The sequence below is a fragment of the Heteronotia binoei genome, chromosome 21 (genome assembly GCF_032191835.1).
Source record: "Heteronotia binoei isolate CCM8104 ecotype False Entrance Well chromosome 21, APGP_CSIRO_Hbin_v1, whole genome shotgun sequence".
Lineage (NCBI taxonomy): Eukaryota > Metazoa > Chordata > Lepidosauria > Squamata > Gekkonidae > Heteronotia > Heteronotia binoei.
In genome coordinates, this window is record NC_083243.1 from 142,818,512 (window position 1) to 142,841,744 (window position 23,233).

At 47.7% G+C, this 23,233-nt stretch overlaps 1 protein-coding gene across 1 annotated transcript in view; it reads left to right on the forward strand.

Annotated features, from left to right (window-relative positions):
- Positions 1-1,711: 1,711 nt before the first annotated feature.
- EIF4G2 (eukaryotic translation initiation factor 4 gamma 2) overlaps positions 1,712-23,233 on the forward strand; it is a 123,163-nt gene continuing 101,641 nt past the window's right edge. The window contains exons 1-5 of the mRNA XM_060262390.1: positions 1,712-1,871; positions 5,163-5,228; positions 5,341-5,439; positions 11,039-11,257; positions 11,427-11,492. Of these exons, the coding sequence (XP_060118373.1) occupies positions 1,712-1,871; positions 5,163-5,228; positions 5,341-5,439; positions 11,039-11,257; positions 11,427-11,492 (610 nt within the window). The remainder of the gene's footprint in view (positions 1,872-5,162; positions 5,229-5,340; positions 5,440-11,038; positions 11,258-11,426; positions 11,493-23,233) is intronic.

Genomic DNA, 23,233 nt, shown 5'->3' on the forward strand with positions numbered 1-23,233 from the left:
TATACTAAAAATTTGGTGCCTCTACCTCAAACCTTAGCCCCCCCCCCCCGAGCCCCCAATACCCGCAGATCAATTCCCCATTATTCCCTATGGGAATTGTTCTGCATAGGGAATAATAGAGTGCCCAGTAGACATTTCCCTCCCCCCCCATGCTTTCTAAAGCAGGGGGAGGGCCTCCAAACCAGGGAATCCCCTGCCCCCTCCCTCTCTCACTCACACAAATACTTACTGGGTCTTGTTTCTGCAGAACTTTACTTCATCTGAAAACAAAAGCAAAACAAAGGGAGGGGCTGTTCTCCGAATCCCTTCCTGTTTCCTGCTTCCTGCTCAGCCTTAAAGGCACATATTTTAAAAACGGACCTGAAGGAGCTCTAAAACTAAATGGTGATTGGGGGGGCTTCCTCCGCCGGCCAGCTAGCTGGGGGCGGGGAGAAGCCTGTAAAAACGGGGGATCCCCCGCTGGGACCTGGGGATTGGGAAGCCTACCCTCATCTGGCCTCAGCACCCAGTTGTTTTAAAATCAAACACTAGAGGAAAAGTAATGAATTCTTTATTGCTTTCAAATGTATATGGGAGCTCTTATACGGAAAAGAGTGAGCAAAGTACCTTCAGAAACACTGACTGGCAAAAAATTTCCTAACTATTGCTATTCCCTTTCAGCCATCAAGTGCTAGATGGGTGAAAGGAAACCCAAGAAAGGGCCTTCTCAATTGTGGCACCAAAATCTTAGAACTCTCCCTCCAGGGGTATTCATCTGTCTCCCTCTATCATTGTTTTTTTGTTTAATTTGGCATACCCTTAGTAACTGTTATGGACCATACTTCCTGTTTTTTGTGTTGTGTGTTTCTAGGATTGCCAGGTCCTACCCAAGAAATATCTGGGGACTTTGTGGGTGGAGCCAGGATCACGGGTGTAACAAGCATGATTGAATTTCAAAGGGAGTTCTGGTCATCACGTTTAAACAGACTGCACACCTTTAAAATGCCTTTCCCTACATTTGGAAATAATGAAGGATAGAGGTACCTTCTTTCAGGGCTCATAGAATTGGACACCCTGGTCCAATCTTTCTGAAACTTGGGGGTGTTTTGAGGAGAGGCACCAGATGCTATGCTGAAAGTTTGGTGCATCTACCTAAAAAAACAGCCCTCCCAAAGCCCCAGGTACCCACAGATCAATTCTCCATTATATCCTATGGGAATCGGTCTCTATAGGGTATAATGGAGTGCCCAGCAGACATTTTCTTCCCTGCTTCCCACTTTCTGATAACCCTGAAGTGGGGAGAGGGCCTCCAAACCAGAGGATCCCTTGCCCCCAACCGGGGATTTGCAAACCTATGGCCGTTTTCCCACTTAGCGTTTGCTCCCCTTATTCCCCGGCGCAATTATCTCCGGATCATTTTTCTCGTTTTCCCACTAGTGACTCTTTGCGGAGTCGCCCTCCCTGAAGCGCCGGCTCAAATCGTTTTCCCACCGGCGTTTTCCAAGTGGCATCGACTGGAGTCGATGCCTTGTCAATCATTTTTTTTTTAAACGCCACCCTAGTTGCGTAATTACGTAACAACGCAACAACGCGACAACGCAATAGAGAATCCCCTTTTTCGCGGGCAAACCATCACGTGACGGCTCTGTTTTAATACTGGCCGCAGCGGCGTCCTCCACACTGCCTCGTATCGTCAGAAGCATTCACAATGGAGAATCCTGATGACGAGACTATGGCGCTGCTTTATTCAGCAGTGCAGCTTCTGATTTTGTGTATCTACGCCGGGCGCCAAGTCCTCCGCAGCGGAGAAAAACTCCTCGCTCATGGACTTGGATCACCGAAACCTCTGGTCGCCTCTAGGAAGTCTGACGCCCGGCTTCGGCTGATTAGAGGTGGCAGTCGCCGCCAGCAACGTAGATGGCACTACCTTGCCGGTATCCGGTTCTCGCCCAGGTATTGGGTGTTCCCCCGTGAACTCGGCTGGTGGGAGAACTTTGTGCTTGTGTACTGGGGCGACGAGCAATGGCTGGATAACTTCCGCATGACCAGAGGGACCTTTATGGAGATTTATGCCGCTTTGAAGGACAAGCTGGAAAGGCAAACCACAAGGATGAGGTCTCCGGTCCACCCTGAGAAGCGGCTCGCGGTAGCGCTATGGTACCTCGCTACCGGAAGCGCCTATCGGGAAGTCGGTACGCAGTTCGGGATCGGCGTTACCACCGTCCATGGGATTGTGATGGAGGTCTGCGAAGCCATCGAGAAACGTTTGTTCTCAAAGGTCGTGTGCCTAGGTGACGACATCGGAACGGTGTGTATATTTTTTTTCTTTTTTCCTTAGTTTTGCGTTATAACGTAACATCGATATATCGGACCCTGATGTGATTCTCTATTGCTAATACAGTGGAAGTTGAAATATCCCTGATCCATTGTACTCCATTTCTCTACAGATTATGGATGGTTTCGGTAAACTCGGTATGCCGCATACGGTGGCTGCTGTGGATGGATCGCATATCCCGATACGGGCGCCTGGGGGCAGATCGGAGGAGTTCTGCAACCGGAAGATGTTCTGCTCCGTGATCCTCCAAGGCACGGTTGATCACACAGGACGCTTCGTGGATGCAGAGTTTGGCCACAGCGGAAAGACCAACGATGCCTTTGTTTTCGCGAACAGCCATCTCTGCTCTGGCAATGATGCAGGGCTCTGGGTTCCGGGGAACCCCAGGGTGACTTTGGGAAATGTAACCATACCTGCGCTTGTATTGGGCGACGGAGCGTACCCCCTTAGACCGTGGCTGATGTCCCCGTACAGGACACCCGTCGGGCCCGTGCAGAAGCACTTTAACAAGAAACACGCCAGGGCCAGGAACGTGGTGGAGCGTGCTTTCGGGAGGCTTAAGGCTCGCTGGCGTGTCCTGCTAACGCGAATGAACGCACAGTACCGGAGTATTTTCTCCATCGTGACCGCATCTGTGACTCTGCACAATATTTGTGAGGGAAAGGGACATGCGGTCACGCTGGACATTCCAGATAAGGAGATAACACTCCTCCCAGACCCAGAAGAACCAGACTTCAGGGTTATAAACAGGAGGCAGTTAGAGAGTGGGAGGATTGTGCGGGATGCTGTCGCAGAATATATTTATCAAAGGAGATGATTCTTCGGCTTTCCGTCCCCCATGCCTCTCGCTGCCGCTGCCCTTGAATGAAAGACTGCTTTTTCGGTGCTGCGAAGTTACGCTGTTTCAATCATTCTATGTATAACCGCCTTAACGTTATGCCTGCGTTTGTTTAGACTGCTTCCCGTTTTAGCGAATAAAGCTTTGGGCATTATAAACTGCATAGTTTTCATTTGCTTTGGTTAAGGTTGGGGGGGGGGCAATATTTCGGTGCACCGGTGGTCCTACACGTGCTCCTGGGCTGGCTCTGTTTTTGCCTTGTCGATCATAAAATGCCTTCCCCATGAGTGGATGGATGAATTTTGATTTTGCTATTTCGCCACATCGAAGGAGCGTTATTTCGAAATGGCGGCCAGAGGGAGAGGAGGGAGAAGAGGCACTTTCTGGCAGCGAGAGGAGGTGCTGGCAATGCTGGACATTGCTGAGAGGGGCGGCCACGCTCCTGCAGTGATGTCCAGCACCCACCTCTGCACCAGCCACGTTTATGAAGCGATAGCAAGGAGGCTGCAGCGGAGGGGGTTTGAACGGACTGCAGCGCAGTGCCGTTCAAAGATGAAACGCCTCCGCTGCAGCTTCATGGCTAGCCTTCAGGCATGGGGCGGTATCCCCAGGGCGTCAGGCAGGACGCCCTACCACGAGGCCATGGTGCGCTTGTGTGAGTTGGCGGGGAGGCCCCGTTGGGAGGACCGCCATCATGATTGTGAGTACCGCCGCACACACAAGACACAGCACACAAACGACCCCTTCCTTCTTTATTAATGCTTGATGGCAGTACAGTACAATTTCCCCACCCACCCTCACCCTTCTAGTTTCTGATATGCCTTACTGGTGGAATGTGTGCCAGGGGGAGGCACCAGGTCTGTGCACAGACTACCACCCCCGCCCACCCTTCCCTGTTCTGATAAGCCTTACTGGTGTAAAACCATTCTTATCAGGAACTATTTGGATAATAAATAAATAAATCACTTAAAATATTCTACGGCTTTTTTGTGTTTTATTTATATTTTCCTTATTATTGTTTGTATTTTAATTTGCTTTTGAACATTCCAGCTACTGGGAAAGTATTTTATAAATATTTTAAATCAAATGAAATTTAAAGTTGTATTTATTTATATCCTGCCCATTCCATACAGACTCAAGGCAGCTAACAGCATAAAATAGACAGTAAACAGACAATATTTAAACAATAAAACAATCAGATAAACAACAATGGTGCTACTTCAGGCAGATCATATAATATCTTCTTTCTCACACGCACAGATCCTGGGCAGTTTGTAATAAAAGCACTATGGATCCAGGTGTGGTGGCAGCCCTCCCCTATTAGATGTAATATGCAATCCTACAACCATAAAGGAGAAGACTCAAGAAAATTACATTTTCTTATGCTATTGCTAATGCTAAGAAAAGAGCTACAATGCATGGTGTTTCTTCGGATCCCCCCACCAGCCACCCTCCCCTGTTATGATATTACTGGTCCAATAAGTGGCACTGCAGATTCCAGTGCATTTCTCACATCTGCTGTGTGCTTTCATTCACATGAGTCTAATTACTTTTTTCTTTTCTATCCAACCGCAGTCGACAACCGTCCACGAGGCGCAGTAGAGCAGCCAGGCCCACCCCTGGTGGAAGAGGATGATGAGGGTCCTCAGCTGGTTGCCCAGGAGCAAGAAGGTACATTGCCTGACAAAGCAGCCACTTGTGGGTTGCTGCACGGTAAAGGCACTAAGAAGCCATGTCCGAGAACATAATAATATGGGTGTTAGCAAGCCGGTGCAGAATTGCTGCAAATGGTGCTTATCATGCTCGTCAGGGTTGGTGAGGGGGTGAGGAAGGGATTAAGTGATGTTTGAGGGAGGGAGGGAGGGAGTGTCAGAAGGGTGGCAGCCACGGAGCTTGCATATGGAGGCGGGAATTTAGCACGAGAGGACGAAAAGCAGGAATGCATATAGCGTCATGCAGATGTGTGTTGATCTTTCTCCAGCACTTAATGATTATTTCTACACAACTTAGGTGGTGGTGAGCCTGCCCCTGCAATAGCAGAGCCTGCAGGAGAGCAAGAGGCCGCAGAAGGAGCAGGTGGGTTGTAATGCAATACTAATGGTCCTCTCTGGCCAGTGTTCAGTGATGTTGCTACACAATGCTCCCATGCCTAAATTCTTGTAACATGCATTGTGTGCTTGCATTTCAGGGCCGCCTGGAGGGGCAGCGGCAGCGGGGCGTGTGGGCCCAGCACAGGAGCCCCAGCTGGAAGCAATAGCACGGCTAGACGCCCTCTGCCGCTCCACATGTGAGTGCTCAGTATTTTGCATGAGGGATAGTTCTTGTGAGTGAATGGTTGAAAGGTGTGCGTGCATTAAGGAGGATGTTGCACTTACTTGGGTGGGGGTGCTGGGAGGGGTGGGGGTGTTGGGGAATAAAGCTTCATTCTCTTAAATGTGTTGTTTGTTCAAATAAATTATTGTTACTGTTGAAACCTTAAGGTGTCGTTTTCCTTTACCTAGACACTGAACAGGGAAAAGTGCAAACATAGCTTTAATGAAAGTGCGTAAACATCAGAGGAACAAAGCAATAGCTAGGAGCACACTGCCTGTGCAGGCATAAACAATGAAATAACATCATAAATAACAACATGCACAACATGTGAACAATGAAATAACATCATATAAACAGGTATAACCAATGAGAAAACATCATGAATAGCAACATGCACAACATGTAAACAATGCCTGCAACTCACACCTTCCCTTGATGGGCATTGGTTCTGGTACCCATGAAGGGGACATTGCTGGAAAACAGCAAAATAAGAAGCATCTGTCATAGACAGCAGTGCACGTTAGAGGCAGCCTAACAATAATCCAATGGAGTTATCATCAGATCTTCCAAAGGGAGTGCTTTTAGGGCTCAAAATACACCCTCTGCTTCCCTGTGCAGGATCGTTTCTTGCCCCTACGTGAGGCCGCCACACTGCCACTGGAGCAGGGAGCAGGAGGCAGGACGCTCTGACTTTCAGGCACAGACGGGAGGGTCTGAGTATCAGGCACAGACGGGGGGGTGTGACTCTCAGGCACAGAGAGGAGTGGCTGACTCTCAGGCATAGATTCCTCTGCCAAAACTGGGTACTCTATATCTGACGGCAGAGTGCCCCGATTATAGCTGCAGTCACAATCCAGGTGCAGCTTCCTACGTGTGACGGATGGTGTAGATGCTGCATATGGTGGGGATGTTGCAGTGGCTGGTATCTCGCCCACCCTTCCCTAAAAATTTGGGCAATGCTGCCTAGCATATCAACAGCTGCCTTCATAACATCCACAGTCTCCCTTGATGCCTTTTCAAAAGCCTTTACCAAAGCCTCCCTGTTTTGTGTATCACGCTCCCCCTGCACTGAGAACCTGCGTTCTTCAGATTCAAGCATACGGTCAAACCGCTCCATTGTGTCTTCATGATCCTGACGGCTTTGAATCATCATCTCCTTAGCCACATCATTCAGCAAGGCAACCCTTCGCTGACGTTGAGCTTCGTTCTGCGCACTCTCTTCCTTTCTTTGCTGTGCTGATGACACCGGCAGATGATCTCCTGAAGCATCTGAAAGAAGAAGGATGGAAAGAGTACATTACCTGGAGAACTCTGGCAGTGCACCCATTGTTTTAGCTATGGTACAAGCTGCACTACTGTGCTGCAGGCATTGGCACCGCTGCTGCAGTTTACGCAGAAATCCCTGGAGCATACCTCCTTCCTCTGCTTCCTGCTCCGAGAGGACAGCATCTCCAGATTCTCCAGTTTGGATACTGCACCCTTCTTCCTCCTCAAAGCAACCTGAAATTGATACAGCACTCATTCCTTAACGTGCAAAGTGCTGAAAAGCCCTGCCTACCTTAAAGTTCTTCACTATAACATGTGTTCAGGAGCAGCATCAGTGTCAGCAATTGTAAGCTGGGCAGTAATTCTGAGTCCCACTGAAAGCTTTCACATTCAACATAAGACTAATCAGAGGCACTTACCCCCCCGCAAGGACTCCTCTGCTGGATGTTGAGCAGTAAATTCCTGGCTCTGTTCCTGCTCCTGCGACGCATCGCTTGGGGTCACGATGCTTGAGCCTATAGGAATGCAGGAAAATCAGCAGTGTTAACGCAGAAGGCAGAGAAGTTTTGCGAGTCTAATAAGTGCACAGTGCAGTGAGGCAAGCATCCACGTCTCCCTTCATCTAGGGGAAGTTTCATTAAGGTTTCCCCCATGGCTCCCAATCACCGGCGAAACCACAGCGACCCACGCCTTTTTGGTAATTTCGTTAGTTCAAAGTATCGATATTACGCAGGGAAATAATGGTTAAAAAAACATATATACTGAGGAATCCTTTGCGTGGGTTTCCTTAGGGGCGAGAAGGGACCCCATACAAATAAAAGTACAGGGCTCAGGGGCACTGCATCGCCTTGATACTCACCTGGAGGCGACACAGTGGTGTGCGTCCGGAGATCAGCAGCGTTGATTGTTTGGAGGTCAGCGGAAAAGATGTTATCTGATCCCTGAAGCGGCAGGTTTTCCTTGTTTGCCTTGTAATACTTCGCCGTCCAGCTTCTCCTCATGTCTGGGGGACGCGCGGACTTATCATCCTTAAGGATGCGGTGCAGCACATCAAAGTGAGCGCAGTAAAATGGGGATACTCCAGTCTTTGCATTGTGGCTAACGCATCTCCTGTAGTCCGCACGCAAGCCCTTGGTCTTTGTTCGGCACTCAAGCGCCGACCTCTTGTGTCCCATGGCATGCATGGCCTTAGATATAGCCTCGTAGACATAGGTGTTTTTGCAGTTAGAGGCCAGCGCATTCTGGATCTTATCCTCAACCCAAATGGACAACAAGGCTTCTGTTTCTGCCTCCCGCCACGAAACTCCACGAGCCCCCATTGCCCTGCCGCTGGAAGCCATTGCACGTAGCTGCTGTGCGGTGGAGGCAGTAAGCTGATCAATGCCGGCCAGCCAAATCTGTCCCTTCTTCCTCCCAGTGTCCTGTTCGGCTCATACAAGCTGTGACGATAGCTGCTACTCGCCTCATGATTGGCCACTAGCATTTGCAGCCTCCAAGCATTGGCTAATTAACAGTGATGTGGGCGATTCCCTGATCCTCATTCAGCGGTCGCAATTCTCGCGAGACCCTCGCCACAACACCCATGAATTTCTCGCGAGACCAAACATCCTATCAACCATAATGTATCAACCATAATGTATAATGTATACTGGAGAAGGGGGGGGAACTATTCCAGGAGGGGTTTTTTTTTCCCCTTGTTAATTTCGAAATATCGCTATTACGCAAAACTGTGAAGTTTAAAAAAAAAAAAAAAGGTCGCGCCGGCACTCCGGGGAAGCGCCGCGGAAGGCTGATGATTGGCCAAGCGGGTGGATGGGGTGGAAGGACGGAAAGGGAGAGGGTGCCGCCCACAAAGCAGTCGATCCGGCGTTGATGGATTTCCCACAGCAAACTCCGCTTAGTGGTTCCGGAGTGGATACTTCCACCCAGTAATACTACATATTTCTTATCATTATGCCTGCGTTTATTTAGGCTGCTTCCCGTTACAGCGAATAAAGTTTTGATCATTATAAACTGCACTGCGTTCATTTACTTTGGTGGTGGTTGTGGGGGGGGGGGTAATTTTTTGGTGCACCAGGGGTTCTGACACGTGTTTCTGGCCTGGGTCTGTTTTTGCCTTGTCAATCAGGATATGCCTTCCACATGATTGGATAAATCAAATCAGAAAGGGGAGGCTGCTATTTCGCAACATCGAAAGAGCGTTAGTTCGAAATGGCTGCCAGGGGAAGGAGAGGGACGTTCTGGCAGCGGGAGGAGGTGCTGGCTATGCTAGATATTGTCGAGAGGAGCGGGCACGCTCGAGAAGTAATGTCGAGCACCCACCTCAGGAGCAGCCACATTTACGAGGCGATAGCCAGGAGGCTGCAGCGGAGGGGGTTTGACCGGACTGCCGCGCAGTGCCGGTCAAAAATCAAACGCCTCCGCTGCAGCTTCATGGCTAGCCTGCAAGCGTGGGGCGGTATCCCCAGGGCGTCAGGCAGGACGCCGTACCATGACGCCATGGTGCGTCTTTGGGAGTTGGCGGGGCGGCCCCGTTGGGAGGACCGTCATCATGATTGTGAGTAACACCACACACACACACAACACACAAACGCCACACACACCCCTCCCTTCTTTATTACTACCTTATTACTGTAATGGGGGGGGCAGGGATGATCACAGGAACCTCATTAATTGGATCCAACCCCCAAACCTTCCTATGCTCTGCTGAGCCTTCCTGGTGGAATGGGGGGGCCATGGATGATCACAGGAACCTCATTAATTGGATCCAACCCCCAAACCTTCCTATGCTCTGCTGAGCCTTCCTGGTGGAATGGGGGGGCCATGGATGATCACAGGAACCTCATTAATTGGATCCAACCCCCAAACCTTCCTATGCTCTGCTGAGCCTTCCTGGTGGAATGGGGGGGGGGGGCATGGATGATCACAGGAACCTCATTAATTGGATCCCAGCCCCCAAACCTTCCTATGCTCTGCTGAGCCTTCCTGGTGGAATGGGGGGGGCATGGATGATCACAGGAACCTCATTAATTGGATCCCAGCCCCCAAACCTTCCTATGCTCTGCTGAGCCTTCCTGGTGGAATGGGGGGGGCATGGATGATCACAGGAACCTCAGTAATTGGATCCAACCCCCAAACCTTCCTATGCTCTGCTGAGCCTTCCTGGTGGAATGGGGGGGGCATGGATGATCACAGGAACCTCATTAATTGGATCCCAGCCCCCAAACCTTCCTATGCTCTGCTGAGCCTTCCTGGTGGAATGGGGGGGGCATGGATGATCACAGAAACCTCATTAATTGGATCCAACCCCCAGCCCCCACCCCATTCTATTTCCTGATGTGCCTTCCTGGTCCAGTACATATTACCTGCAGGTTACAGTGCATTTTTCACATATGCTGTGTGCTTTCATTCACACCACTTGCATGTATGAGTTTCATTGTTTGGTTTTTTTCTAGTTGACACCTGTCCACGAGGCACGGCGGAGCGGCCAGGCCCACCCTCGGAGGGAGAGGAGGAGCAGGGTGCGGAGGAGCAAGAAGGTACATTACCTGACAAAGCGGCCGCCTCTTGGTTACTGCGCAGTAAACGCATTAATAAGCCATGTGCGCAGGGGGTTCAAGATAATAATATAATGATTACTTTTGCAAATCTTAGGCGGTGTGAGCCCAGCAGCCCAGCAGGCAGGAGGCGCTGAGGAGGTGGGAGGCGCTGAGGAGGCGGGAGGCGCTGAGGAGGCAGGAGGCGCTGAGGAGGCAGGTGAGTTCGCTGAGCTGAGCCGCAGATAGAAATCAATAGGCATGGCATGCAAGTTTCTAATAAATATGATGTTGCAGCCCTTGTCAGCCGCCGTGTCAGATGATGACACGAGTGCACTAACTACCTGCCTCTAGGGCCACGAGGCGAGGCAGAGCGGCCAGGCTCACCCTTGGGGGGAGAGGAGGATGAGCAGCAGGGTACTGAGGAGCAAGAAGGTACATTACCTGACAAAGCAGCCACCTCTGGGTTACTGCACATTAGAGGCATTAAAAAGCCATGTGCGCAGGGCGTTCAGAAAAAAAAATTAATGATTACTTTTGCAAATCTTAGGCGGTGGGAGCCCAGAAGTCCCGCGGGAGGAGGGCGGTGATCCGGCCAGAGAGGCAGGTGGGTTTGCTGAGCTGCCTCTCAGGGCACTGCGAACTAATGTTGCTATACAATGGACACATGCCTATACAATGCACACATGCTATGTGTGCATTGTATGTGCTATACAATGCACACATGCCTATAATTTTCTAATGTGCATGCATGGTGTGCTTGCATTTCAGTGGTGGAGGAGCCGGTGCAGCAAGTACAGGACACCATTGCCCGTCTCGAGGCCCTGATGCACCGGATCGAGGCCCTCGAGCGGCGCCCAGCAGCGGCGGAAATGGAGGCCCTCAGCCAAAGGATCGAGGCCCTCGAGCGGCGCCCAGCACCGGAGGCACCAATGGAGGCCAATGCCGGGCTGGAGGCCCTCAGCCAAAGAATCGAGGCCCTCGAGCGGCGCCCAGCACCGGAGGCACCGCTGGAGGCCATTGCCCGGCTGGAGGCCCTCTGCCGCTCAGCGTGTGAGTGCTCACTATTTTGCAGGATGGGTGGTTCTTGTGAGTGATTGACTGCTCTGCGTACATTACTGAGGGCGTTGCACTTACTTGCTTCTTTTCTAAATTGCAGTGAGCGCCTTCACACGCCGAATTGACGCCCTGGAGCGGCAGTTCCGGAGGCTGGAGCGGGCCAGGGGTGGGGGGTTGGGAGAATAAAGGTGTAAATATGTTTAAAGGTGTATATATGTTTGTCAGTTGTAATAAATTATTGTTAATGTTGAAACCTGAAGATATCTTTTTTCTTTACCTAAACACCGAACTGGGACCTTTGCAAAACATAACTTTATTAAAAGTGCGTTGACCTGACAAGAGCACAACATCAGCTGTACACAGCTGCTGCGTAATAATCTCTAAGGTAGGAACAGCCTGCCCGTGCAGGTATAAGCACTGAAATAACATCATCAATAACAACATGCACAACATGTAACCAATGAAATAATATCATCTTGCCCCTACGGGAAGCCGCCACACTGCCACTTGAGCAGGGTGCAGGAGACAGCAGGCTCTGCCAAAACCGGGCAAGCTATATCTGAAGGCAGTGGCCCATGAGTTTCGCTGCAGTCACAGTTTAGGTGAAGCAGCCTATGTGTGGCAGATGGTGGAGATGCTGCATATGGTGGAGAGGTTGCAGTGGCTGGTACCTCACCCACCCTTCCCTGTGCCCTAGCTTCCCTAAAAATTTGGGCAATGCTGCCTAGCATATCAACAGCTGCCCTCATAACATCCACAGTCTCCCTTGTGGCCTGTTCGAAATTCTTTACCAAGCCTGTGTCACGCTCTCCCTGCAAAGTGAACCTGCGTTCTTCAGAAGCTAGCATTCGGTCAAAGCGCTCCATCGCGTCTTCATGATCCAGACGGCTTTCCAGGTCCTCCCCTCTGGATAAAGCACCCTTCTTCCTCCTCAAAGTCACCTGGAATTGAAATTGACACCACACTCATTCCTCTCCATGGTTAGTGCTGCAAAGCCCATGCTTACCTTAAAAATCTGTACTATAACATGTCTTCAGGAGCAGTTCTGCTCATACATGAAGCAGGAAACGCAGGGTCAATGGCTCAGCAATTGTAAGCTGGGCAATGCATCTAAGTTCCACTGAAAGCTTTCACATTCCACATAAGACTTATCAGAAGCACTGCAGGCCGCACTTACCCCGAAATGACTCCTCGCCTGGATGTCCATCAGTAAAAACCTGGCTGTGTTCCTGTTCCTGCAACGCATTGCTTGGGTTCACGCCGCTTGAACCTATAGCAATGCAGAGAAATCAACAGTACCACGCTAGCGGGGGGGGGGGGGAGGGAGGCAGAAGGCGGAGGAGTGTCGCGGGTATAATAAGTGCCAAACATCCACGTCTCCCTTCATCTAGGGGCGGTTTCATTAAGGTTTTCCCCATGGCTCCCTATCACCGGCCAACCCACAGCAACCACTTACGTTTTGTAGTTTCGTTAGTACGAAGTATCGCTATTGCGATAAAAGTTTGAAAAAACTAAGGAACCCTTTACCTGGAACCATAAAAATTACACAGCTTAGGGGCACTGCATCGCCGGGATACTCACCAGGAGGTGATTCAGTGGTGTGCGTCAGGAAATCAGCAGCGTTGATTGTTTGTAGGTCAGCTGAAGAGATGCTTGAATCGGGAAGTGATCCTTGAATCGGGATGCTTTCCTTATTTGCCTTGTAATACCGCGCCGTCAAGCTTCTCTTGAACGTACCTGCTGTGCGGTGGCGGGAGTAAGATGCTCAATGGCGGCCAGCAATATCTGTCCCTTCTTCCTCCCAGTGTTCTGTTCGGCTCCTGCAAATTGTGACGACAGCTGCTTCTCGCCTCATGATTGGCCACTAGCATCGGCAGCATGATGTGGGCGATTCCCTGATTCTAGCTCGGCAGTTGCAATTCTCGCGAGACCCAACACCCTCAACTATAATGTATCGGCCGCAATTCTCGCGAGACCCTCGCCATAGCACCCATCAGAGTATCGCAAACCTAACACCCTACCAATAATAAGGCATATTATCAATAATCATGTATCCGCCGAAATGTGTTATGTGTAACGCAACTACGAAGTAACGAAACATCACACGGAATGACCCTTCGGTTTAGTGAAGTAAAAAAGAAATAAAAAAACATTAATGCATCCACCTTTGAAATGGTGTAACAGCGGAGAGACAGCGTAACATTGCAAAAAAAACTGCAATTGAGGCTATTCCGGGAGGGGATGTTATTTCGAAATATCGCTATTACGCAAAACTCAGATGCTTTAAAAAAAAATGGCCGCGGCGGCACTTCGGGGAAGCGCCGCGAAAGGCTGATGATTGGCCAAGAGGGTGGATGGGGTGGGAGGACGGAAAAGGGGGAGGGTGACGCCCCCAAAGCAGTCGATCCGGCGTGGATGGATTTCCCACAGCAAACTCCGCTGAGTGGATCCGGAGTGGATCCGGAGGTTTTCGGAAACTCCGGCAACATGCTGGAAAACATACTCCGGCGTAAAATCCCTGTAGCGCCGGAGCAAACCGCAGCGCCGGAGCAACATGTGCGAAATCCAAGAGAAGATCCGGAGGTAAATGGGGCGCTACGACGGAGCAAACGCTAGTGCGAAAACGGCCTATGAGTTTACCATATTTTTCGGACCATAAGATGCACTTCCCCCCCCCAAAAAAAGTGGGGGGGAAATGCGTGCGTCTTATGGTCCAAATACTAAAAGATGAGGGGGGAGCCCCCGGGAGACAAGCGGCGAGATCGCTCCCTCCGCCCCCATCGCCAACCCAGCACTTCGCAGGAAGCAATCTCGCCGCTTGTCTCCCAGCCAGGCGTGCTTCCCCCGCGCCTGCGTGCCTGGCTGGGAGACAAGCGGTGAGATCGCTCCCTGCGAAGTGCTGGGTTTGCGATGGGGGCGGAGGGAGCGATCTCGCCGCTTGTCTCCCAGCCAGGCACGCAGGCGTGGGGGAAGCACGCCTGGCTGGGAGACAAGCGGCGAGATCGCTCCCTGCGAAGTGCTGGGTTTGCGATGGGGGCGGAGGGAGCGATCTCGCCGCTTGTCTCCCAGCCAGGCACGCAGGCGCAGGGGAAGCAAGCCTGGCTGGGAGACAAGTGGCGATTCCCTCCGCCCCCATCGCAAACCCAGCACTTCGCAGGGAGCGATCTTGCCGCTTGTCTCCCAGCCAGGCGTGCTTCCCCCGCGCCTGCGTGCCTGGCTGGGAGACAACGGCGAGACTGCTCCCTGCGAAGTGCTGGGTTTGCGGTGGAGGCAGAGGGAGTCGCCGCTTGTCTCCCAGCCAGGCACCTGCGTCTTATGGTCCAGTGCGTTTTATGGACCAAGAAATATGGTATATGTTTTAATTGAATTATTTTACATATTATTTTAAATGCTGTTTTAATGTTCAAATGTTTTAATGTTTTTATATTCACCACCTTGGGGGCCCTATTTGGGTGGAAAGGCACCTTAGATATGTTTTAAATAAATACAACGCATAAAGGGGAGGAAATATTTCCTTCCCTGAACCGGCAATGTTAATGGGTATTCTTAAAGGAATGGCCAATGGACATTGCCCCCAAGAGCAGCAATTGCAGCAGATGCTCTAGTTAAGAGGAAGCCATGAATGAAGTTCCCCCAGCTTGGTTGTCCTTTCTGGAAAAAGGGACTTTAAGTCATGCAATTAATACTGATTCAAGATCAGGGCTTTTTTTTAGTAGGAAAGCACAGGAATGCAGCTCTGGCTGGCTTGGCATCAGGGGGTGTGGCCTAAATGAGTTCATGCAAATGAGTTCCTGCTGGGCTTTTTCAGCAAAAAAAGGCCCTGTGTGAAACAATGGTGATGCAGGGTGTGTAACCTAATATGCAAATGATTTCCTGCTGGACTTTTTCTACAAAAAAAGCCCTAAACAAGGTACATTATTATCAAAAATAAAAAGTGCAGTTGTCTGGAAATACCCATTGGCAGCCACCCATGTATGTTTTACCCATCTTGCTAACCCCACAGGGGTCACTTTTGCTTGAGCTTTGGCCACAGAGCTTTCCTTGCCAAGCTGCACTAGACTGATACTGATATTAGAGGAACAAGCCTTTGCAACTCTGCTGCTAGATTTGATGCAATAAAAACAATTCTACTCTACACATGGGCATTCCTTCCTCCTATTATTTCTTGTTTTTAATAAGGCAATTTTTTATGTTACTTTGAGCAGCCCAGAAAGGGCAATATTTTTTAAAAAATTGCAACTGTGATGAAAATTTCTCATATATAGACAAAGGGAAGATATAAAGCCAGGTATAAAGAAGATACAAAGCAAGGAGATTAACGGCGGGGCCCTTAAAATTGTGATGGGGGCCGTATCTTCCCAGTAGACATCTGCTTGGCTATCTCTAACTTATTCAATCATTCTCAGTTTTTCACTGAAAAAGTTGCCAAGCCTACTATTCAGAACATTCAGCATGAAAGATGTTTAGGAAATTAATCTCTCTCTTTTATGCAGCTGACAAAGGCTACATGAAGTTGGTAGAATAACATTTAGCCATGAATAGTCTTAAGAACTTTAGCAGAGGGACAAGCTTTTGTTATCCAGCCTGCAAAGTTTTTGTGTATTATGCTGCATGACATCCAACAACACATCATGCCCAAATGATGACATGTCATATTTCCAGTGAATTCCCAGAACATTTATTGTCATCTTGAGAAATAGCAATCAGTTCAGATATCTGTACCAGTATGAGACAACAAATTGGTGTGACAGAGAGAGGCAAAATGTCTGCACTTATTATATACAACAAGCAGAGCAGCAGAAATGGTTAGTTCTGGGAATAAAACTGAAGTTGTTTCTCTCTCTTACCTCATCCTTCCTTCTGTTCATTCCTTTAAGTGCTAACATTTTTTTTACTTCACATTCTGCCGCCCCCCCCCCCAAAAAAATTCTTCCCATAATCTATGAAATTCTTCCATAAATGCCACATCTAGAAATTCTGCAGGAGCCTAGTACAACCCTCTGTCTTTCAGCCTTAATGCCTCACAGATGCATACATACATGTACCTTTTATTTTTGCCATTTCTCCAAGACACTCAGGATAGCATACATGGTTCTCACCTTCTCATTTCAGCTTCATAGCAATCCCTCACAACAGAATGCCTCCACTAGTCATGCACCTAGTGCATGCACCTGCATCCTGCTAGGTCCTTGAGACTACCTCCATTCCAAAATACCAGGCATGCGGCATAGTTTAGTGACCCAGCTGGGCCACTATTCATGGTGCTGGAGTAGATCCAAAGGTGGATCACAGTTTGTTCTTCAAACAAAATCTACCCTTTCACCAATCATTTATGCACATATATCACTGCTTTTTCCCTATCTGCCAGAACATACATGGGTCACTATCACATAAACCCTGTACACATAATGTATCTACGTACATGACCAGATGAATGCATATAGAGCTGAGTGGGCAGAAAGGTTCTAGGACATGGCCCCTATTACAACTGCATGGCTGTCCTATGCATTCTACAAGTTCTATATTGATCTGAACAAAATCATGATGCTACTCAGGTACAAGGTTGAATGCATGCTGGCTCTGTCCCCATTACCAAAAACTATGCAACTTTCTTAGTCATGGGAAAGGAGTCAGTGCATGTAGAACTATGTATGTGCATAGGTAAAGCAATGAATGACCACCCCTTTTCCTGCCATAGGAAAGATAAATTTTGTGGGGATATTTGCTGACCAAATTCTATTTCGTTATTGGAATCATGAAACAGTTGATAATTAAAACTAAGAAAACCATAAAGATCTAATCCCTGTGCACCAACATTTGACAGCCTAAATGCAAAGCATAACATTGCTCTTATTTCATATATCAGGGGTGGCCAAACTTGCTTCATGTTAGAGCCACATAGAATAAACATCAGATTTGAGAGCCACATGGGAGGGAGGGAAGATTGGGAAGGGGAGGCAGGCGGAAAGAAAGCAACTTTAAATGCATTCTCCGAGCTGCCAGTTTAAAGAGAGAAATGCCTTCTCTAAGCTGGCCAACAGGGTGGTGGGGACTTTCAGAGCGAAGACATGAGGCATGCCAATGCTTCAGATCTCTCAGCCCTGAGTTCTAGCAGAGTCACTGCCACCCAGGGAGCAGGCTGATTGAGACTCCCATACAGCTCCCACCCAGGACCTGGTAACCTTGTGGAAGCGACAAGTCTATTCTCTAGCTTGCATCCACACTCCTTCCTGATTCCTGATCCTGACCTGCTTGATTTCCTTGGCACCCTGACCTTTTGGCTTTTGGACATTAACTTCTGATTCCAGTTTGTGATTCTGCATTGGTGACTTGGCTCCTGCTTGACCTCCCGGACTTTGACCTTGGACTGGCTTTGGACTCCTGCCTGCCTGCACCCTGAGAACGTGACAGGTGGAAATCATATATGTGCAAAGATTATCCACTGCACTTGTAGCCCTTGACACAGGTGCTGTGTAGAAGAGAACAAGGCAAATACTTGATTAGCATCTGCAGAGTTCTCTTGTTAGAGAAATACCTCGACAATACTTCAATAATATTTCTGTCAATACATGATTGACATCCTCTGTTATTTTAATTCTAATATTACATTTTCTACATTTTTGAAGCCATACTATGCCCCCAAATATATACATCATTTTTAAACTATTTTTTGTTAACTCAACAGGCAGGTTGAAGAAGAATCCTACAGAACTTTACTATGTGACATTTTGGTTGGTCCTGAAGTCTTATGCCATTGATGTTTTTGGTTTATTTATTTACTTTATTTATAGTCTGCCTTTCTCACTGAGACTCAAGGTGGCTTACAAAAATTAGCAATGCAATGAAAACAGCATAAGAAATAAACATTTTAATAATATTGGATTATAAAATTAGAAAGCAATGCTACTGTAATTAAATAGACCAATTCATTTCAAAGTATTATTTTCTGGCCCATTTCAACAGCCTATGCAGGCCACATCCCCTGGATCTCCAGGCCCTAATAAAGTGAATCTTTTCCTTTTCCCTACAATACTTGAATCCTGAGGGGAGAACTTATTAATAAATTCCAATCAAATTTTTTGATGATTCATCACAATAACATTCCACAAATGCATCCTAGCAAATCCGAGTCAACCCTAAATCACCTCCAAGGAATTACAGAACATTATTATCTGAAATTAATTAGCATGGTTTTTGTAGCCTTCTAATGCTAGAAGCCTGATTAGCATTCCTCTGAGCTCGGACTTGTTGGGGGATTTCTTGAAGGCTGGTTCAATCTCAAAACAGAAATAATTTAAATGATTAACCATTTCCATCTGAGCACAATGCAGATCAATTCTTTCCATTATTCTATAGAACACAGGAATAATTAGCTGTTAGGAAATGCCTCAGGCATTTACACTGCATGACACAGAACAGTTTATTTCTTTTTAAAAATCCATGGGAGATCACTACATAAGTTACAGTGTATTTTAAAATTATTAATTGATTCTCAGCAGTTCAGTTGTCACGTAAAGACAAATTTTACACACATACTAAATAAATGCTGTTTTTATCCCTGTATGGAATATAATTTGAGAATTCGCAGAACTGCCTAAGAAAAATCTCAGTCAACTCTTTCCAAAAGACAGAGATAGTCCCATTTCTTATAATGTACCTTTTGGTTTTTATATTAGCCATTTTTTCTAGGCACAAAACTCACTTGTTTCCATACACACATTAGAATCAATGGCACTGCCATAGATCCATGTAGACCCACAATGCATTAGCACATTTATAGTTAACTTGGAACAGGGGTCGTTTTGTAGAAAAATAGGTGGTGGAGCTCATCCAGGAATTGTTATGCAGCTGCACCTACTATTCAATAGACAAGGTGGGGAGGAGGAGGAGGAACCATCAGAAAGGTTCAGGAGCTGCGTTCCTGTAAGCTCCTGCTGAATTCAAGGCCTGACTTGGAACAATACTTCGTCTATAACTATCTGCAAATCTACTTCTTTTGTCACTGGCATTCCCTCAAGCTGCCAATTCATTCTCAGGCCCAATTCAACAGAACAAAGTTTTATTCTGTTGCACCTTTAAGACCAACAAAGTTTTATTCAAAGTATGAGCTTTTGTGTACAAGCACACTTCTTAAGATACAATGGAAACCTGGATCTAGTCTCAATTGAATGTTCTGGTTTCTCCCTAAATGGCTTGGGGTCAGAGTACCTTAAGGCCCATCTGCTCTACATACCTTCCCAACTGTTACATTTGTCATATGAAACTCTACCAGCTTCTGAGGTAAGGTGGGTGGCACACCAAGGGCAGGACACTCACATTATGGGTTTCCTTTCCCTGTAAAGTATGCTTAGTACTTAATTTGAGTGGGGAGGAGACTGACACAAGATTAGGAAACGGCATTTTGTTCTGGCATATGGTGTTTTAATGTGCTGTTAAGATGTTTGGCTCTTTTGCCTGCATTTGATACTGTGGCAGTCTCTATTGCTGTTAATTTTATTATCTAATTATCTCAATGGATAGATAATGGTAGATAATGGTGATGCAGTAGACATTATATACTTATATACTTTTGACAAGGTTTCTCGCCACAGTAGACATCATATATACTTTTGACAAGGTTTCTTGCTAAAGGAGGAGGAAAACTGGCATGATACAACCCAATCTCATCAACCACCTCTGCTTCTCATTTGCCTTGAAAGCCTCTTGCTGGGGTCATCATAAATCAGCTGTGACATGAAGGCACTTCACACACACACACACACACACACCCCTCACTAAAGGCACCTAAATAAGCTTCGAAGTCATGGGATAAGAGGACAGGCCCTCTTATGGATTAAAAATTGGTTAAGCAGGAAGCCAAGAATAATAATAAATGGATAGTTCTCTCAGTGGATGGAAATAAGCAGTGGGGTCCTGCAAGAATCAGTATGGGGGGGAGGTGGAGAGATGTGGGTTTGCCATTTTATTTTTGGTTTTAGCTAGGGATGTTTTAAACTGTTATTGTAGGCTATCTTGAATCACAGGGAAAGGTGGACTATAAATGTTTAAATAAATAAATAAAAATTGATGCTGGAGGGTGTTATTTAATTTGTTCATAAATGATCTGGAGCAGGAGTGAGCAGTATAGCAGCCACGTTTGCAGATGATATAAAATTATTCAGGATAGTGAAACCAAGGGTGACTGTAAAGAGTTCCAGGAGGCTCTCCATAATTTGGGTGACTGGGCAACAGGATTCAATGTAGGTAAGTGTAAGATGATGCACATTGAACAAAACATCCCAGCTTCAAGTATATGCTAATAGAGTTCTGAACTTGCTGAGAATTTGAGGAAAAGTGATCTTTGGTGTGTAGGGAATAGCCCTATGAAAGTGTCAGTCCAGTGTGTTGCAATGGTGAAAACACAGATTCTATGCTGGAGATTATTAGGAAAGGCATTGAAAATAAAATGGCCAATATTATAAGGCTCCTGTGCAGAGCTATGATGTAGCCTCATCTGATCACCATATCTCAAAAAAGACATTGCAGAGCTAGGAAAAAGTAGAAGGTGGGGTTATGCCTCTCTACCATAAGGAGTCTCAAAGTGGCTTGCAATCACACATTCCCTTCTCCCTCCCCACAACAGGCACCTTGTGAGGTAAGTGCAGCTGAGAGAGTTCTCAGAGAACTGTGACTGGCCCAAGAACACCCAGCAGATTTTATGTAGAAGAGTGGGGAATAAAGCCCAGTTCTCAAGACTAGAGTCCACCACTCTACACCATAGAAATGCAGAAGAGAGCAAACAAGATGATTAGGGGCTGGAAGCACCTTTCCAATGAGGAAAAGCTGAAGCGTCTGAGACTTTTCAGTTTAGAAAAGAGATAGCTCAAAGGGGGGAACATAATAAAGATTTATTAAATTACTAGGAGTAAGGCCTGTTGTGAAAAAAAATACAACAGGTTCTAGAAGGAGTCTCTGGGTGAGTGCCCGCCACCCTTGCTGTCTTCCTACTCACCCAGGTGAAGGCATTGACTCCCCCCACACACACACACATCTCAAGGGGAGCTGATCTCTACCATCTAAAGACCAATCATAAATCTGAGTGATCTCCAGTGGTTCCCCAGGAGGAAATGGCATTGTACCTGTCTGAGGTCCTATCCCTCCTCAAACCCCACCTTAAATCTCCAGGATTTTCCTAACCTAAAGTTGGCAACCTATCTCCTTCTCTTTATTGCCCCTCTGACTTCAGATTTCCATTGCCTTCCCCCTCCCTGCAGCCTCTCCATAGGAAAATGACAGTCTTTCTTCACAGTGTGGGGGGAGGACCAAAGCAGTTTACATTGTTCTCTTCTCCCCCATGTGATCTGAACAACAACCCTGTGAGGCAGGTTAGGCTGGAAGTCTAACTTCCACAGCAAGAACTTGGGTCTCTCAGATTCCACTCTGAAGTCCTAACTCCTATGCCACAGTGGCTGTCATAGGGTGGCTGCTGCTGAACAGTAGCAATCAGCCAGGAGTAGGGTAGCTAACTCCTGGGTGGAGCCATCCCTTTGTCTGACCCTCGGACTTCAGGTTTCCATCACCTTTCCTGCTGCATCTACATAGGACAATGACAGTCTTTCGTCACAGTATGGGGGAGACCAAAGCAGCTTATATCATTCTCCTCTCCCCTCTTTGATCTGAACAACAGCCCTGTGAGGCAGGTTAGGCTGGAAGTCTGTGATGGGTCTGAAATCATCCAGTCAAGAACTTGTATCTGGCAAACCCCACTCTGATGCCCTAACTCGTATGCCCTCCTCAAACTCCACTACAGAATCTCCAGGTATTTCCCACCAACCTGGAAAGGTACCGCTAAAGGCCTATGGGCAAGTGCCCCCCCCAGCCTTGCTGTCTTCCCACCCACCCAAGTGAAGGCATTCACTCCCCCCCCCACCTCAAGAGGAGCTGATCTCTGTCATTTGGATAGCAGCTGTAATTCTGAGTGATCTCTAGCCCTCACCTGGAGATTGGCAACAGTGGTTCCCAGGAGGAAAGGCCTCTCCCTCAGGGGCCTGTCGTGATCCCATAGGAATTTCCCACCAATCTGGAAAAATACCATTAAAGGCCTCTGGGAGAGTGCCCCCCCCCCCAGCCTTGCTGTCTTCCCACCCACCCAAGTGAATGCATTCACTCTCCCCCACACACACCTCAAGGGGAGCTGATCTCTTCCATCTATCTGGATAGCAGTTGTAATTTTGAGAGATCTCCAGCCCTCACCTGGAGATTGGCAACAGGGTTCCCAGAAGGGAAGGCCTCTCCCTCAGAGGCCTGTTGTGAGGAACTGGTCAGGGTCAGCTTGGGAGGGTGACCACTATAAAATTTTCTCCCAGTCACCTTCCCTGTCCGTCAGGCACACATACAGAAATCCTGTCAGCACTCTAAAAATAGGCACCAGACGGTTTTAAATTCAAAAACCAAAGAAATATTTATTGGATGACAAAAGGCAAGAAAGAGCGATAAAATTATAGTGATTAGATCTGATAAATAACAAATCAGTTGGCAGGCAGATAGTTGGCAAAAATAATCAATTACTAAACAACAGAGATTTATCAGGCTGAGGTAAAATTAAATATATAATCCTGGCAGAAGATTTTTAAACTACCAAACAGGCAGGCTTTAGAATTCTACAGAACTCTATGCCAGGCAGGCAGTGCCTACTGGGCACTAGGAATGTTTTGCAGTTCAGATGATATAGCCCTATGCTCTGGCTACTCAAATCATAAAAATAACAAACTGACAGTCACTCTTTTCCACACACACATAGAACTCCTGACTGGTGTCAGATCAATTCTCCCTCACAGACATTCCACACTAGCATCCAGGACTCACACCTCTGTCATAGCCCCAGCTAGTTTTCTGGTTTGAATCTTGGGAAACCCTTCTGACCAGTCC